The sequence below is a fragment of the Bufo bufo genome, chromosome 8 (assembly GCF_905171765.1).
Source record: "Bufo bufo chromosome 8, aBufBuf1.1, whole genome shotgun sequence".
Lineage (NCBI taxonomy): Eukaryota > Metazoa > Chordata > Amphibia > Anura > Bufonidae > Bufo > Bufo bufo.
In genome coordinates this window covers 173,719,842-173,737,829 of record NC_053396.1, presented here as the reverse complement: position 1 = coordinate 173,737,829, position 17,988 = coordinate 173,719,842, and the positions used below count along the sequence as shown (strand labels likewise).

Here is a 17,988-nt window from a genome sequence, read left to right as displayed (position 1 = left end):
CAAAGAGTTCACCTCACGCATTGCACCCGCGCGGAAATCTCGCCCATGTGAAAGGGGCCTAAGGGTTACACAGCATCATAAATCAATATAATGCTAAGCAACCCAGTCAGTGCTGGGAGGTGAGGACGTAAGCTGCCGCATACTTCCCCTGCGAGTCCAATGCGTGCTCGTGTGAAACCAGCCTTAGAAAGCAAAAGAGCTTAGGTAACACCTACTGGTGGCAGTTTAGCAATGAAAAACCTATTGACTGGTTCCCTGTATGTGCATATTTGACCCATGTTTGGCACCATCTGGTGGGTTTTCTGCACGGTATGAATTTTTTTAGGGGATGGCGGTCACTCAGTGGCATCCATTCTATGGGTCATTTTAATGGATGCGGTATATGGACTATTAAAGGGAGTTTGTCACCAGAAAATCCACTGTTAGACCAAGCCCAATACCTTGTAGGACTAGTTCAGCTGAATGCAATGATGCATCTCACTTAGCGATCTATTGCTTCATTCTGGAGAAAAAGTGATTTTAATCCATAAGCAAATGAGCATTTAAAGGGGTTCTGCAGTTTTTTTAAACTGATGACCTATCCTCTGAATAGATCATCAGCATCTGATCGGCGGGGGTCTGACACCCGGGACGCCCGCCGATAAGCTGTCTGAAAAGGCAGCGGCGCTGGCAGCCTTCTCACTGTTTACCACTGGCCCAGTGACATCACAACTAGTATCAATGGCCTGGGCGGGGCTAAGCTCCATTTAAGTGAACAGAGCTTAGCCCCGCCCAGGCCATTGATACTAGTCGTGACGTCACTGGGCCTGCGGTAAACAGCGAGAAGGCAGCGGCGCTCCTGCCAGCGCTGCTGCCTTCTCAAACAGCTGATCGGCGGGGGTCCCGGATGTCGGACCCCCGCCGATCAGATGCTGATGATCTATCCAGAGGATAGATCATCAGTTTAAAAAACTGCAGAACCCCTTTAAGTGCTCCATGGGCAGTCGAAGCCACTCAGTGCACCCTTGCTCCTCCTCCTTCCTCTGCCCTCGCATGTAATTACGTCTTAGGGTCCATTCACACGTCCGTTGTTTCTTTCCTGATCTGTTCCGTTTTTTGCGGAACAGATCTGGACCCATTCATTTTCAATGGGTCCTGAAAAAAATCGGACAGCTCAATGTCAGATTTTTTTTCAGGACCCATTGAAAATGAATGGGTCCAGATCTGGTCCAGATCTGTTCCGCAAAAAACGGAACAGATCAGGAAAGAAACAACGGACGTGTGAATGGACCCTTAAAAGGGGTTATCCAGGAATTTTATATTGATGGACTATCCTCAGATCAGTGGGGGTTGGAGTCCCGGCACCCCCGCCATTCAGTTGTTTGAAGAGGCTGCTGCCCTGACTGGAGCTCCGGTCCCAGGACGACCATTGTATGTTGAGTAATTGGTTCCAAAGCCCCAAAATCTCATCCAAGATAAGAGGAAATGAAATTTAAGAACAATAAGCAGATAACTAAGACAAATAAAACAAGTCCTTACATATAACAGTCAGGAACAGCTGATAACTAACAACTAATCCAGCTATTTTACCAGAGAAGTGACCTTGATTGGTTGGAGCTGAGTCTGAGACATTGTATGTGGAGCCTAGTTTCAACTTACAATGGTCTTTTCTGACCCATCGTATGTTGAAAATATTGTATCCTGAGGCCATTGTATCTTGAGGGATCACTGTATATCAAGCACAGTGCCGTATATTGGATAGTGGCCGTGCTTGGTACTGCAGCTCAGCTCCTTTCACCTGAGCTGAGCCTAGGCCATGTCACTGAGGAACGCGATGTCACGTGGCCTAGAAAGAGCCCTAAGCGCTCAGTGAGTGCCACAGCCTCTTTGAACCGCAGATTGTCAGGGGTGCCAGGAGTCGGACCCCCGAGGATCTGATACTGAGGATAGGTCATCAATATCAAATTCCCGGATCACCCCTTTTGTAGAGACTGAAAAAGGTTATATCCATATATTAAATCCAGTGCTCGTCAGTTTACTTACAGGTCGTATTCGTGTCGCCATTTCAGAAGTGAATATCCAATCTCCACCTGAAAACACAAGAGATAGCAATATTAATTCTGTGTGATGTCATCTGGAAAATACATCAAATAAAAACAATAAAATAAAATAAATAAAATTAAGAAAACTAATCTGTGGGGGTCGGCTACTGGGGGAATAAGGGGCCATCTGTCAAATGGAAATCTCTAGTTGTTGGTGGCACAGTCGATGCCATCCACACGCCTCGTTAGTTGGTCTATGCATCCACGACTACTGCCAAAGGCTGCAGTTATTCCCAGGAATAGACCTTGGAAATGAACAGAGAGATGACATAAAATGCACTCAACCTTAAGTAGGAAGACCAGGATGCAACTTTTCTTCTTGGGCAATCTGACCATCTGGCATGGTGCCACGCTCCTGCACGCTGGGCAGCAGAGTTCCCATAGTAGCTGTGACACAACTGGAGAGTATTCTGCAGAGTATTACACAGAATTGTACCTTCCAGCATGCAGGAGTGTCGCACCACCCCAGCTGCAAAACAAAAGTGTAGGTACACGTTAAAGGGAATGCCCCAGACCTCCAGCCAGGAATTCTCAGAAAATAATAAAATAATAAACCCACCTATTTTATATTTTGCCACACTGATCCTCCCGACCATGACATCTTCTTGGCTGCAGCGATGATGTGCCCATATACTGCGGACACTGATGCAGCCGATGACTGGCCTCAGGGGTATACAGCCATAATGGCGGAAGCCAGAGATTGGATGCAGTGATCACATGGGGTATAAGGGAACATCATCACACAGCCTGGGGAGTAGGATCAGAGCGGCCACGCTGGAAGCAGCAGGGGTGAGATAGAGGAGTACGTGGGATTTCATTAGTTCTGATAGTTCCTACTTAAAAGGACAGAGTTATACATAATGACAGCCTTCCCAGGATTATGTATGGAGGTCACATGACCACTTTTACTTCCTGTGGAGGAGAGGTCAATGACACCAACTGTAGGGGACAAATGGCAAAGTCCAGCATTTCAGTACTGCCGACCGGGGCATTGTGACACAGATCGGGGATAGATAGATTAGATATAGATTGGATAGATATAGAGAAAGAAAAGAAAAGAAAAGAAAGAAAGAAAGAAATTTTTGTACTTGACCAAATCGATTAGCTATAGATCATCAATGTCCGCCTGGTAAAGATCGGACCACTGATGCGTCCAACGAAGGGTCTGTGCCCTTCTAGACATCTTTATAACAGTACCACCCCGACCGGGCACTGAGGCGCACTGCTACACATGGTGCTGATCTGCGCCCGGTGGGAACGGTGCGCCTTAGTAAACATAAATAAATAAATAAACAAACGAATGCTGTGTAAAATAAAACTAAATAAATAAATACTGAGTAAAATAAAATAAATAGCGAGAAAAATAATAAAATAAAAAACCTAACAGATGCCGAGCACCGCCCTTCAGTCTAGGATTTGGACCCACTGATGGCTGCCAGCATGGATCTCCTGGGATACAGTCCCTTTAAATCCCTGCACTCTTTGTTTCTATGGTCCTGGATGTCGCCACATAAACCAAGAGGAGACGATCCTGAATTCTTACCATAAGGTCTGTACAATATAAAAGATCAGACTAATAATTACCAGCCTCTGTGCTCAGCCCTCTCCCCCGGTCTGCAGATCACCCCGTCCACCGGCTGCAACATGCAGATAACGTGCCGGGCAGTGGGCTGAGAATCAGCAGAGCTCACATGCCTACACCTAATTGGTTCAACTAACACCCAGTCAACCAATGGAAAACGATAATAGCATCTCCCATGGCAACCAGCGCGTTACGTCACTCACTCTGCGTCGGGAAACGGTGCGCGTGTCAAGCCTCGCTCTGACCCACAGCAATCTTGTCTCCGATTGGTTCAGCTGGTGACATCAGGCCAATGGGAATGACTTGGCTCATTTGCTGAGCGGTGATTGGTCGTAATTCTGTGTCCCGTGCAAATGATTGGAGCAGGCGGTTGGGCCGTGTAGCAGGAGAGGTACTGGTTCTGTAGTGCTGCAGTCCGCTATGGTGAGTGGTCCTACAGGTCGGATATAGGCTGTGACTGTCGCATCTCCTAGTCAGACATGCTGGGGTGACACCATGGATCCACAGCTTGTCTTCTGGCAATGACAGCTGTAAAGGCATTAGATACATGAAAAAAAAAAAAAAGTCAATTCCTGAAGTTGATGTGTGGGAAGCAGGAAAATGAGCAAGCCTAAGGATCTGAGCGACTTTAAGGGATTGTCCAGTATTTGTATATCCTCAGGATAGGTCATCAGTATCTGACGCCCTGCATCACCCCCGATTAGGAGCTGACACGGCGCCCACCATTGTGTAGTGGACAGAAATGGTTACTGCAGCACTGCTCCCATTCATGTCAGTGGGAGCAGTGCTGCAGCAAGCAGGTTTATCCGCTGCACAATGAGCCGAGCAGTTGTTACACCCCCACTGATCAGATATTGATGGACTATCCTGAGGCTAGGCCATCAATATAAAAAAAAAAAAACGGTGACAGTGGTAGAAAGATGTCTACCATACGTGGTGCTGGTCAGAGTGCCTGGGGCGACCCCTCTTCATTGCTTCTATTGGCACGTGAGCATCAGAACTGGACCAGTAAGCAATAGAAGAAAGGGGACGTGACCAGCTGCTGCGACACATTTATCTTCATTTTTTGCCAGTTTTCTCATTAGAGCTGCCCTAGATTTCTGTTCAGGCGCACAAACTGCCGAAGGAAGGGCCTAATTTCTGACAAGGCCTTCGCCCAACGGACAGTGCCGGTCTTGATAAATCTCGCCCTTTGTGTTTTGGACCAACCCCCTGATATTTGTTTGCACTTGCAGAAGGGCGAATGAAGCCACATTGTGATTGGCTAACCAAAGATTGTCTAGGTTGTAGGTCCTGGGTGGCAAACATTAAAGTATTTAGTAAATAATAACACAAATGTGACAACAAATACTAAATGTATGAAAATATATAAATAGTAACTAATAAAAGTAAATAAAAAGTGTTAATAAATAGGGCTCGTATACAATCCATAGTTGTGGCAATTATGTAGCATAGAACATTTCATAATCTAGTGATCCATGGTAATATATATATATATATATATATATATATATACACTCACCTACAGAATTATTAGGAACATCATACTAATACGGTGTTGGACCCCCTTTTGCCTTCAGAACTGCCTTAATTCTACGTGGCATTGATTCCACAAGGTGCTGATAGCATTCTTTAGAAATGTTGGCCCATATTGATAGGATAGCATCTTGCAGTTGATGGAGATTTGAGGGATGCACATCCAGGGCACGAAGCTCCCGTTCCACCACATCCCAAAGATGCTCTATTGGGTTGAGATCTGGTGACTGTGGGGACCATTTTACTACAGTGAACTCATTGTCATGTTCAAGAAACCAATTTGAAACGATTCGAGCTTTGTGACATGGTGCATTATCCTGCTGGAAGTAGCCATCAGAGGATGGATACATGTTCTCATTCTGTTTACGCCAAATTCGGACTCTACCATTTGAATGTCTCAGCAGAAATCGAGACTCATCAGACCAGGCAACATTTTTCCAGTCTTTAACAGTCCAATTTTGGTCAGCTCGTGCAAATTGTAGCCTCTTTTTCCTATTTGTAGTGGAGATGAGTGGTACCCGGTGGGGTCTTCTGCTGTTGTAGCCCATCCGCCTCAAGGTTGTGCGTGTTGCTTTGCTGCATACCTCGGTTGTAACGAGGGGTTATTTCAGTCAACGTTGCTCTTCTATCAGCTTGAATCAGTCGGCCCATTCTCCTCTGACCTCTAGCATCCACAAGGCATTTTTGCCCACAGGACTGCCGCAGACTGGATGTTTTTCCCTTTTCACACCATTCTTTGTAAACCCTAGAAATGGTTGTGCGTGAAAATCCCAGTAACTGAGCAGATTGTGAAATACTCAGACCGGCCCGTCTGGCACCAACAACCATGCCACGCTCAAAATTGCTTAAATCACCTTTCTTTCCCATTCTGACATTCAGTTTGGAGTTCAGGAGATTGTCTTGACCAGGACCACAACCCTAAATGCATTGAAGCAACTGCCATGTGATTGGATGACTAGATAATTGCATTAATGAGAAATAGAACAGGTGTTCCTAATAATTCTTTAGGTGAGTGTATATATACACAGAGCATAGTAGACTTACCGATAGGGATGAGTGAACTTGTGTTTCAAGTTCGGTGTGCAAAGTTCAAGTTCTTGAACTTTCCACGCCGAACTTGAAACACAAGTTCGCTCATCCCTACTTACCGATACTACCCCAACTGCCCCCACTAACCAGTACACTGATGCTGCGGTATAGTGTGGAGATGTCAGTAGGGTGAACTTCCTTTAGGGCACATCAGATATTTGGACAGTAAAAGTACACACTAAAAAGTTAAACTCAATCTAATCTTGTGTTGTAGTTCCATGCTGGATGCAAGTGCCGGATTATCAGAAATGGTAAAGGAAGTGGAATGTTATTTTCTTTTACATTGTCTATAGTGACAGCTTTACTTTCTCTCTCTTGTTTTTCTTTTCTTAGGCTGTAGCTCAGAGTTTCACTAGTAAGTAACTAAAGCTGCATTTACACCTACCGAGGAGCAGCAGATTGTTGAGCAGGAAGCGTTCCCTCCTGACCGTCATCTGCGCGTTAAGTGGAGGTAAAGCGTTGCTTTTGCATGCAGCGATCCCCTCCACAGTATGAGGATGAGTGACCTCTCGTTCTCATGCAGCTGCATTGTTTCTGGGAGCAGACGGCACAGTCTGCTGCCCTGATACAATCATTTCGGCCCCCTCGAGAACTTCAGTTTCACCCGATTAAAGGAGCGTTTTGATCGGCTGCACCTTTACACGTTTGTGTCTTATAATCTCAAGAGGGACCAATACCTGGGTACAGGTACATCACCTACAAAATATTCTAAAGCCTAAATGGCTCATAACCTAACTTGACCCAGGTAGTAAATCAATTAAAAGTTGAGTAATTAAAATGGCTGTGAGCCAACACACAGGTTAGAAACTTTGTTTGCTACTCCTTTGTGTACACGGATGTCTCCTGAACGGGCGGTGGAGATGTGCACGATCTCCTCTCACTCCTCAGCAGCAGTGAGTCCGTTTATTTCACTGACCGCGGGCTCAGTAATGCCACAGAAAAAGGTATGTATTCTGATCTGACGCTTTATCAGTAGCTGTCAGACCTGTGATTGAACATCAATTAATTTGCTGACATTCACATGCCCTGGATACGTGGCTGGGTCTGTGTGCCCTTAGTCTACTTTCACACTCGTGTTTTGGCTTTTCGTTTGGGAGATCCGTTCCAGACTCTCACAAGCGGTCCAAAACTGATCAGTTTGCATTCTAATGTATTCAGAATGGAAAAGGATCCGCTCAGAATGCATCAGTTTGCATCAGTTCAGTCTCCATGCCGTTTTGGAGGCGGACACTGCTGCTTGTAGCATTTTGGTGTCCGTCTGATGAAACTGAGCCAAACGGATCCGTCCTGGCACTCAATGTAAGTCAATGGGGACGGATCGGTTTTCACTGACACAATCTGGCGCAATAGAAAACGATCCGTCCTCCATTGACTTTCAATGGTGTTTAAGACGGATCCGTCTTGGCTGTGTTACAGATAATACAACCGGATCCGTTCTGAACGGATGCAGACGGTTATGTTATCTGAACGGATCCGTCCACGTGAGTGTGAAAGCGGCCATTTTGAGAGCTACCTATTGAGAGGTTGCAATCAAGTTACTTCACTGATGTACACGTCCTCTGACAACGTTGAGAACTTATCTGATACCGTGTCAGTAGTTGTCGGATACTTGGTTATTTACATGCTGTCACTGATAGTTCTATGCCGTAGGAGCATGGCAGAGTTATGTGCCCTTATTTTGGGAACTACCAGTTGTAGGATTTCCAATCAGTTACTTCTCTGACATACAAATGGTGTCACAGCGTTGAGAGGTTATATGACACTATGTCAATAGCTGTCAGACGCGGATTCATTCTCACACAGTCACACCGCACACATCCCTTACATAACCTCTACCTAAACTGACTGACTGGCAATGCTGCATTTGGCTTACCAGCTAGTGCACTGGCTGAAATACACGTTCGCTAGCTAAACTAGCTGACTATTTGACAATTGGCTCACTGGCTAGTGCTGCGGCTAAAGTGCAAAAGCGCTATCACTAGATTGTGATTACTGATTAGCTGACATTATTAGCTTGCTGACTACATTGGAATGGACAAACACACATTTAAAAGCTGCATCGCCCCCCCCCGACATGTATCCCCAGTAACCCGGCTTCATCAGGGGTTGGGCAGGGTCCTGCCTGATTATTGCACTGTGTAAATCCACCTTAAAGGGGTCGTTTCACTTCAGCAAATGGCCTTTATCATGTAGAGCAAGTGAATACAAGGCACTTACTATTGTATTGTGATTGTCCATATTGCTTCCTTTGCTGGCTGGATTCATTTTTCCATCACATTATACACTGCTTGTGGTTATGAGCACCCTGCAATCCATAGGTAAAAGTGCTGGACTATGCGCACTCCCATGGTCCCGGCCACCAGAGAGGTTGGCGTTTTTTCTTATAGTGTGCAAGCACGGTCACCGCCGCTGGGTGGTCGTAACTATGGAAACGAGCAGTGTATAATGTGATGGAGAAATGAATCAAGCCAGAAGAGGAAGCAATATGGACAATCACAATACATTAGTAAGTGCCTTGTATTCACTTTCTCTACATGATACATGCCACTTACTGAAGTGAGACAAACCCTTTATCTTTCTTTTTCATCTGATCCTTTTAGGCATCTAACTACAAGAAGTCGTCAATAGGATCCGCCACTCAGAGGAAAAAGGCCTGTCCAAAGCCTGAGCTCACCGAGGAGCAGAAGCAGGAGATCCGAGAGGCCTTCGATCTTTTCGATACTGATGGAAGTGGAACCATAGACGTAAAGGAGCTGAAGGTGACATTGTTATAACACGTGTTCAGAGAACCCCTGTGACTGCTGTAATCCTGTCATTTTACACAGGACCCTGTCACCAGATGATGACCTCTTTGTAGTGTCTGGACTCTCGGCCTCTGATACCTAATCTAAATACTGGTGGCAGAAATTCTCCAAATAGCAGGTTGTGCACCGGTGTCATAAGTGGGTCAAAAGTTGTATACTTTGTAAAATGCAGCCTATTCTTTTATATAAAGACTTGCCATTCCGTTGTAAAAAATAGCTTTTTTTGTAGGCTATATTATATGTTTGTATTTGCTTAAAGGGGTTTTTCCATCTCAGACAATGGGGACATATCACTAGGCTATGCCCCCGCTGTTTGATAGCTGCAGGTGAGATCCGCACCTACCTCAGAAACGCAGCCGGCTCGGGTACATCGGCCCCATAAAAGTGAATGGAAGTGGTGGCCGCGCAAGAGCGGATCTCTCCCATTCATTTCTATAGGAATTCCCGCGCTCTGCTATTTTCAGTGGGCCAGCGCTTGGTGGTGGCCACCTGGCAGCCACCACTTTGCCGGCTTAGTTTTTGGCTGCGTTTAAGCGCCTGTCAGACAGTATGCCCCCATTGTCTGAGATAGGGAAAACCCCTTTAAGGAATCACTTCTATTCTAATGTTATTTCCTTTTGCAGGTTGCCATGAGAGCGCTAGGGTTTGAGCCCAAGAAGGAGGAAATTAAGAAGATGATTTCAGATATTGATAAAGAGGGAACAGGAAAAATCAGCTTCACTGACTTTCTTTCAGCAATGACGCAGAAGATGGTAAGTGCATGGAAGGCTCCTGCGGATCTTGCATAGAGAGACTTCCATCGTGATAAAGGCCAGACTTGACCTCTCAGGTGACTTGTCTTCATATGACTGTGATTCTCAATTCCAGTCTTCAGTTATTATCAATTATCCCAACAATGTGTTTTAGGCTACTTTCACACTAGTGGCAGGACGGATCCGACAGGCTTTTCACCCTGTCAGATCCGTCCTGCCGCTATTTCGCCGTGCCGCCGGACCGCAGCTCCGTCCCCATTGACTATAATGGGGACAGGGACGGAGCTACGGCGCAGCACGGCGAGAGGCCGCCGGACTAAAAGTACTGCATGTCCGACTTTTTAGTCTGGAGGCCTCTCACCGCGCTTTTCACCGCCACCGGACAGCCATTATAGTCAATGGGGACGGAGCGGCGGTCCGGCGGCATGGTGAAATAGCGGCAGGACAGATCCGACAGGGTGAACAGGCTGTCGCATCCGTCCTGCCGCTAGTGTGAAAGTAGCCTTAAATGGTCACTATGCTTTCAGCAAACTTTGCATACATTAATCGTACAAAAGAAAGGTTTCCTTATCCACTTCTTATCGCCTTCCCCCCGCACTGATCATACGGTCTTAACTCACTGCTAAAATCTTCTTGGGGGTTGCAGTGATCATATGCATTAGCAGCCTACTGAGGGTTTAGGTTACATGCTGCCCATAAAAGTCTGTGGAAAGAGGGAGAAGCTGCAGAGTGAGAGAGACAAAGAGACACAGACAGATGTGGCTGCTAGTTCTAGTCAGCATTTCATCTCACCCTAGAGCTTGATTCCCAGCTACACTACTCAGTACTGTTCTATAATATTCGCAATATCGCCGCCGATGAGGGCATGCGGTAGAGAGATGGAGCTGGATCGCTGCTTCTATATGTGCGCTGTGTATGGGAGACAAGATAGTAGCTAGTCCACTCTCACTCTGGAATCAGAGATAACTGACAATTACCAATGGAGGCTACATAGGGGGAAACTGGTGAAAACATCCATACAATGGTCGGATATAGAGTTATTCTCCGTGTTCACACATGGCAGCTTATTCTGAAATGACAGGATTCCCCTTGCAGAGAAGATGTTTGAGGTCAAATATTATAGGAGTATTCCAGTTTCAGCAATATAAAGTAAACGTTCTCTCATTTACTTCCTGTATGAATTCCTAGAAGTTTTCAAGATCTCAGCTTGCGATCCATGGTCATTGAAAATGAATTTTTTTTTTTATTATACAAAAAATAATAATCATTTGCCAAAATCACAGGCTGCATAACCGGTACTGAAGAGAGACAAATAACCATTAAAGGGCTTTCCAACTTATTTTTTTGAGACACCAGACAGTGGCCAGACCCGCGGTGATGACCACATGTTCTCCAGTTCTGCTCAGTGTAGGACTTACTGTACAGTGGTGATACAATGGGACTAGGTGTCCTCCAGCTTATGTTACCTAGGATGATGCCTAGACTGCAGTGTCTGGGTTTTCTCATTCCATTCTCCTGTATTTCTCCTATAGTTGAATGATTTATGGGTTGACCAAAATGTATTTGTTCTTTTTCTAGGCTGAAAAAGATTCCAAAGAAGAAATCATGAAGGCCTTCCGCTTATTTGATGACGACGAAACGGGAAAAATATCTTTTAAGAATCTGAAACGAGTAGCAAAAGAGCTTGGTGAAAATCTCACAGATGAGGAGCTGCAGGTCTCTGACCAGTTAAATAGATCATTTAGGATATGTAAACCTAGAAGTTAGAAATTAATCCAAAATGTACCATTTTTTTCTCTCTCTATAAGACGCACTTAGGTTTTAGAGGAGGAAAATAAGAAAGAAATATTTTTCATCATACCTTAGATTAGACCCTCAATCTTCATCAGGCCTCATATCACACAAAAAAAATAAAAATAACCACCTCTCCTCCTATGGATGGCACTGCCACTCATGAGATCCAGCACGCTGTTCCTGCTGCGCTGCACTGTGACATGACGTCGCACAGCCTCAGGTCTTAGTGCACTATATCCTGACGCTGTACGCTGTCAGGACACAGCACATTGTGTCACCCAGAGAAGACTACTCATCGCTCCCCGCGACTTCTGCATACTAGTGAGTGCTTCCAAAATTAGTATTCGCCCTATAAGATGCACTGCCATTTGGGGGAAAATGGTGTCTTATAAAGCAGAAAATATGGTGTGTGTGTATATATGTATGTGTATAATATATATATCATTTTCATGCAAGGTTCTGCAGCATCTAGGAGCCCTAAATAACCCAGGCAGGACTGTAGCTGGAAGTGCAGCCATGGTAAATTGGAGGTTCGAAGCAGCAGGGGTGATTTGAGGCCAGGGGTGGACATAATAGTGCAGACTTTGGATCTTTTTAGTGGCCAGATTTCCTCTCAGAATGGCTATTAAAATGGGCTGTCAATGAAAACCTCAGTAGGAAACAACCCAAACAACTTTTCACCATTACCAGTCTAGTAACATTGGCCATGTCTCTGCTGAGACAGGAGTTCAGTTCTGTATAGAGTCTCCAACAGCAATGTTCTCTCTACAAACCTAACTTGTTCTGAGAATATGTGGGGCTATTATGCGGCAGATATGTCCTGCCTGCAAAGGTGTCACCGCCTTGGGTTATATATTGCTTGGACATGCCCCCTCTGTCACCAGAACTACACAGCTCTGTCCACCTTGTAGTGGAGGGAGCACTTACTACAGTGCTGCTTCCATTGAAGTCAGTGGGAACTGTAGTAATGAGCTTCCTCCTCTATGAGGTTAGCTGTGCGGTGTAGCTCTGGCATGACTTTTGGTGACGGAACTACGCCCAAACAGCTGATCATCAGGGGTGTGGGGTGTCGGACCCCTGCCGGTCAGCTAGTCATGGCCTATACTGATGATCGGCCAAAACTTTATAAAGGCTGGTACACCCCTTTAAGCAGGTCTCTCACCCCATGACGCTTCTTTAATTGAAACTGCTTTACTGCAAAGTCCCGTTCAATGCAGGTGAGTTACAATTTGCATTATAGAAGTGGTATCGGCAGCCGAATAGAATGCTGATTACTAGGGTCAATGAGCCCCATCTACTAAGCAGGTAATGCCAATGTTTGGCATAAAACATACCAACAGAAGTCACACATGATGATGTGCGAGAAAAATGGGTGTGTGTTCTAAGGACAGATGTAGAAAATAGCCTGAAGATGGCATGGATTATGGCATGAGCCTAGACTGATTTTTAGAGCTAAATGCACTAAATTTATTAAGGGGCGCACACTTTTTAATACAGTTTGTACAAATCAAACCAACCATCTCCTTTACTAAGACCGGAGGAATATACACAAGTCTTAATTAATGTGGGCCAGTGTAGGTTATCTGGTGCTGCTTCCTGGTTACAGTAAGTGAATTGAGTCAGTAGATGGCGCCAGTGTGCAGGTTTTGGATGTGAGAAGACCGTGTTCCACCGTTATATTGAGAAGCAGATAGGATGGCTAGACTGCAGTAAGCTGTCATTTTTAAAGAGGTTTTCCTGTGAACCGAATAAGTGATAAATATCAGTTTTCTGGGTCCCCATGACCACTTGTACTAGGATCCGAAGTATCAGTAGTGATCGCGGGGCCATCAGCAATCTAAAATTTATCACTTATGCCTTAAATAGTTGAGAAATATTGCATATAGGGGAAAATCTTATTAAGAAAATTTTTCTGCCCTCAACCATCTCTTTTAATTACCCAAGGACCAGCGTGGCTGACATTGAAAGGGGTTCTCCAGGCATAAAATATTGATGACCTATTTTCAGGATCTGTCATTATCTGATTGGTAGGGGTTCGACTTCTGGCACCCCGACAATCAGCTGTTTGAAAAGCCTGTGGCGCTCTATGACCGGTGTGACCTCTGACATGGGTGTGCCCATGACATCATCGGTCACATGGCCTAGGCGCAAGTCAGTCCTAAGGCTCAAGTGAATAGGCTTGACTGCAATACCAAGCACAGTAGCCTGTTCCAGCACTGCCACTGATCAGCTGTTTGGAGTTGGACTACCACCATTCACATCTTGATGGGCAATCCTGAGGATAGTTCATCTATATTCTACTCCCGGAAAACCCCTTTAATGATGCTAGAGACCTTATATGCATGTTGATAGTACGGTATTATTGGATGTGTATCTGTACAATTATGCCAGAGACATCCAAGGATTATTATTATTTATTATTATTAAAGCGCCATTCATTCCATAGCGCTGTACATATGAGAAGAGATGTACATACATAATACAGACAGTTGCACTAATCATAAACAAGATTAATCATACAACTGGTTGTAGGCTTGTCTGAAGAGGTGGGTTTTCAGGTTTCTTTTGAAGGATTCCACTGTAGGTGAGAGTCTGATATGTTGGGGTAGCGAGTTCCAGAGTATGGGGGATGCACGGGAGAAATCTTGGAGTCCATTGTGAGAAGAGGTGATAAGAGGAGAGGAGAGAAGGAGGTCTTGTGAGGATTGGAGAGTGCGTGTGGGGGTGTATCGGGAAAGTAGCTCAGAGATGTAGGGAGGCGACAGGTTGTGGACGGCCTTGTATGTATTTGTTAGTACTTTGAAGTGAATTCGCTGGGCAATGGGGAGCCAGTAAAGGGATTGGCAGAGGGGAGAGGCAGCGGAGTAACAGGGTGAGAGGTGGATTAGTCAGGCAGCAGAGTTGAGGATAGATTGGAGGGGTGCGAGAGTGCTAGATGGAAGGCCACAGAGGAGAATGTTGCAGTAGTCTAGGCGGGAGATGATGAGGGCATGTACAATTAGTTTTGCAGACTTAAAGTTGAGGAAAGCGCGGATGCGGGAGATATTTTTGAGTTGGAGTCGGCAGGTGGTGGAAAGGGCTTGGATGTGCGGTCGGAAGGAGAGAGCAGAATCCAAGGTCACTCCAAGGCAGCGGACTTGGTTGACTGGGGAGAGTGTGCAGCCATTGATCGTGATAGATAGGTCTGTTGGGGGGGTTGAGCAAGATGGGGGAAAGATGATGAATTCTGTTTTATCCATGTTAAGTTTTAGAAAGCGAAAGGAGAAGAAGGATGATATAGAAGATAGACATTGTGGGATTCTTGATAGTAAGGTGGTGATGGTTGGACCAGAGAGGTAGATTTGTGTGTCGTCAGCATAAGAGTGATACTGAAAGCCATGGGACTCTGAGCTGTCCCAGGCCAAAAGTGTAGATAGAGAAGAGCAGGGGTCCTAGGACAGAGCCTTGCAGGACACCAACAGAGAGGGAATGAGACGACGAGGTGGAGCAGGAGTGGGAGACGCTAAACGTCCGGTCTGTGAGGTATGATGTGATCCAGGAGAGGGCCAGGTCAGTGATGCCAAGAGATAAGAGAGTTTGCAACAGAAGGGAGTGGTCGACAGTGTCAAAGGCAGAGGACAGGTCAAGGAGAAGGAGGACAGTGTATTGTTTCTTGGGGGTTTTCTGGGAGTAGAAAATCGATGATTTATCCTCAGAATAGATAATCAATATTTGATTGGTGGCGGTCCACCGATCAGCTGTTTGAAGAGGCTGTGGTGCTTCTGTGAGCGCTGCAGCCTCAGCACAGCTTACTAAGCACAGTGCTGTCCGTTAAATAGTGGCTGTGTTTGGTATTGCAGTTCAGGGTCATTAACTTGGATGGGATTGAGCTGCACCTAGGCCATGCGAATGATGATGACATCACTGGCCGAGGAAGAGGTGAGCACCGCAGCCTCTTCAAACAGCTGATTGGCAAGGGGTGCCAGGTGTCGGACTCCCACCAATCAGATACTGATGACCTATCCTAAGAATATGATATGAATATTAAACTCCAGTGCCCTTTAAACCGGATTTGGGCACAAAGTGCTATGCCCCCCCCCTTTTAATTTAGGGATTGATCCTGGCCTTTTATGAAGATGAAAAAAGATAACCCCTGTGCATATGGCCAGGCAGGGGTGTGTGGGTGTTTATAGACTAGCTGTACTGCAGGATCTGGTCTCACTCTGAAGGTCCTGACAAATCTTTGTATTCACGCAGATCAACCTTTCATTGCAATGGATGCTGTATAGTACCCCCTAACAAAAATCACTCAGGTTCTCCATCCCTTCTAATGTAAAAGGTCGCTGATATTGGACTATCCCTTAAAAGTTGTTTTCAGACTATGTTTTTGTATTTACAGCGAAGAGAAGGCAGAAAAGTAGTCGAAGAAGTGACACCGGTATGACTCTTAAGATTTCATTTGTAATCTGCTTTCATTTTCCCAGGAGATGATCGATGAAGCTGACAGGGATGGAGACGGGGAAGTGAATGAGCAGGAGTTTCTTAGAATAATGAAGAAGACCAGCCTGTACTGAATGTGCCTCTGGGATCTGCCCCAGTGCTCCTCGGCTTCTCTGCTTAAGGAACTGATCAAGATCACAACCCTTGAAAGCACAACTGTGTCATTGACCATCTTCTTCTTGACCAGTTCTAAGTTGTGGAGATGGCTTAAGAAACCCTGCAATGTGCCAACCAAACAATTTTAGGGAACTGTTTGATTTTACTTTGTGCCTATATTGTGTCTCTGGTAATGCAGGGGAGGCGAAATATTGTGAAATGTGTCCAGCGTTTGGTGACATTGACCAGTCAAAGAGAAACTGACGATGTTGTCTAGGTTTTATTACAAATTGTCCAACCAAATATTCAGTATAATGTGTTTATAATGTGTGTTGTGTGTGTGTATATATAGAATATATATATATATATATATATATATTGTGTTTGTATACCATATGTAGGCAGAAAATATATTATAAAATTCTTCTACCATCCTTAGAAAAGCATACAGATGTCATACTTGCATCTTCTTCAATGGGAAATTCAATACCTTGTCACTTTGATTGGGGTAAGGCCACTGGGACCCACCATCATTGATCTTGAGGACCAGCGTGCCCAGTACATCTTTCCTAGTTCAGAGCTGGCTTTGCAAACATGTTCAGCGTCCAAGTCTAAGGTACCTACTGTCATGTGAGGGTACTGTGGTACCACCAGACATTTGTAGCATATCCAATCAATGAACTACTTCTATGTGATGTGATTCTTCAGTGAGCATGCAGTGAGAAGACGAATCTGTGAATTGAAGAGGAAGTGGAAAAAGGATAGGATATATTACAACGTTTCTTACAATCACCTGTAAAAAAAAATTAAACCAGCCTTCTGCTTTTTTTTTTTTTTTTTTACTGTGTTTTACTTTTAAGGTTACATTATGCTGATAATTAACCCCTCTTAAATGGATATTCCAGTTGTCGCTTAATGATTTTTGTACTGAAGCCTCTGTATTTTAATGCGTGTCTTACATTTTCCGCATTCGTATGCACTGCCAGAGTGGAGAACATCTATTGAGCACATTTAAGAAAATTCAACCATTAAAAGTGTATTTTATATATTTATATTTGATGAAATGCCTCCTGTGCTAAATAAATGTACATCATCTGTCACATGTGGTTGTTTCATTTATGTTGTAAAAGCAGTTTTTACCCTTCACCCATGACAGCAATATAGAGAGATGGATCCGCCCCCACAGTTGGACAGGAAGCCAGTAATTAAAAAGGGCACACCCACTTCCTCCTTCAGCATGGTTTCCTGTCCTTCGGACAGAGGAAACGGGAGCATGCATCCTCTGGGCTGTGAAACAAGGAACACCTTATGATGGATTGAACTTAGGTTATACATCGATTGTTTATGTTGTGTGGTTGGTGCGAATCTGTTTGATACTATTTGACTTCATGGCCTGGCTTAGGGGCCTGGATGGCTGCCTCATGGCTTCGATGCCTGTATGGCTGCCTCATGGCTTCGGGGCCTGGATGGCTGCCTCACGGCTTCGGGGCCTGGATGACTGCATCATGACTTCGAGGCCTGGATGGATGCCTCATGGACTTGGATAGCTATGCCTTCAGGGTCTGGGTGGCTGCCTCATGGCTTCAGGGCCTGGATGGCTGCCTCATGGCTTCAGGGCCTGGATGGCTGCCTCATGGCTTCAGGGCCTGGATGGCTGCCTCATGGCTTCAGGGCCTGGATGGCTGCCTCATGGCTTCAGGGCCTGGATGGCTGCCTCATGGCGTCAGGGCCTGGATGGCTGCCTCATGGCTTCAGGGCCTTTGCGTCTGTGCCTG

At 45.3% G+C, this 17,988-nt stretch overlaps 2 protein-coding genes across 3 annotated transcripts in view; one reads left to right on the top strand and one right to left on the bottom strand.

Moving 5' to 3' along the window:
* The window catches only part of NSDHL (NAD(P) dependent steroid dehydrogenase-like), a 30,013-nt gene extending 26,241 nt beyond the window's left edge, over positions 1-3,772 (bottom strand). Inside the window, exons 1-2 of the mRNA XM_040405568.1 lie at positions 3,666-3,772; positions 2,023-2,069 (exon numbers count right to left, since the gene is read on the bottom strand). Of these exons, the coding sequence (XP_040261502.1) occupies positions 2,023-2,043 (21 nt within the window). The 5' untranslated portion in view covers positions 2,044-2,069; positions 3,666-3,772. The remainder of the gene's footprint in view (positions 1-2,022; positions 2,070-3,665) is intronic.
* Positions 3,773-3,988: 216 nt separating this feature from the next.
* LOC120977398 (centrin-2) lies at positions 3,989-17,313 on the top strand. Of its 2 annotated transcripts, XM_040405342.1 has the most exons (6): positions 4,038-4,086; positions 6,503-6,539; positions 8,889-9,047; positions 9,716-9,844; positions 11,423-11,560; positions 16,102-17,313. In XM_040405342.1, exons 2-6 carry the CDS (start codon positions 6,507-6,509, stop codon positions 16,189-16,191), a joined length of 549 nt encoding a protein of 182 aa, XP_040261276.1. In that variant the 5' UTR covers positions 4,038-4,086; positions 6,503-6,506; the 3' UTR covers positions 16,192-17,313. The 2 variants fall into 2 exon arrangements, with proteins under 2 accessions (XP_040261277.1, XP_040261276.1); XM_040405343.1 differs by lacking the exon at positions 6,503-6,539 and having other exon boundaries at positions 3,989-4,086.
* Positions 17,314-17,988: the final 675 nt, after the last annotated feature.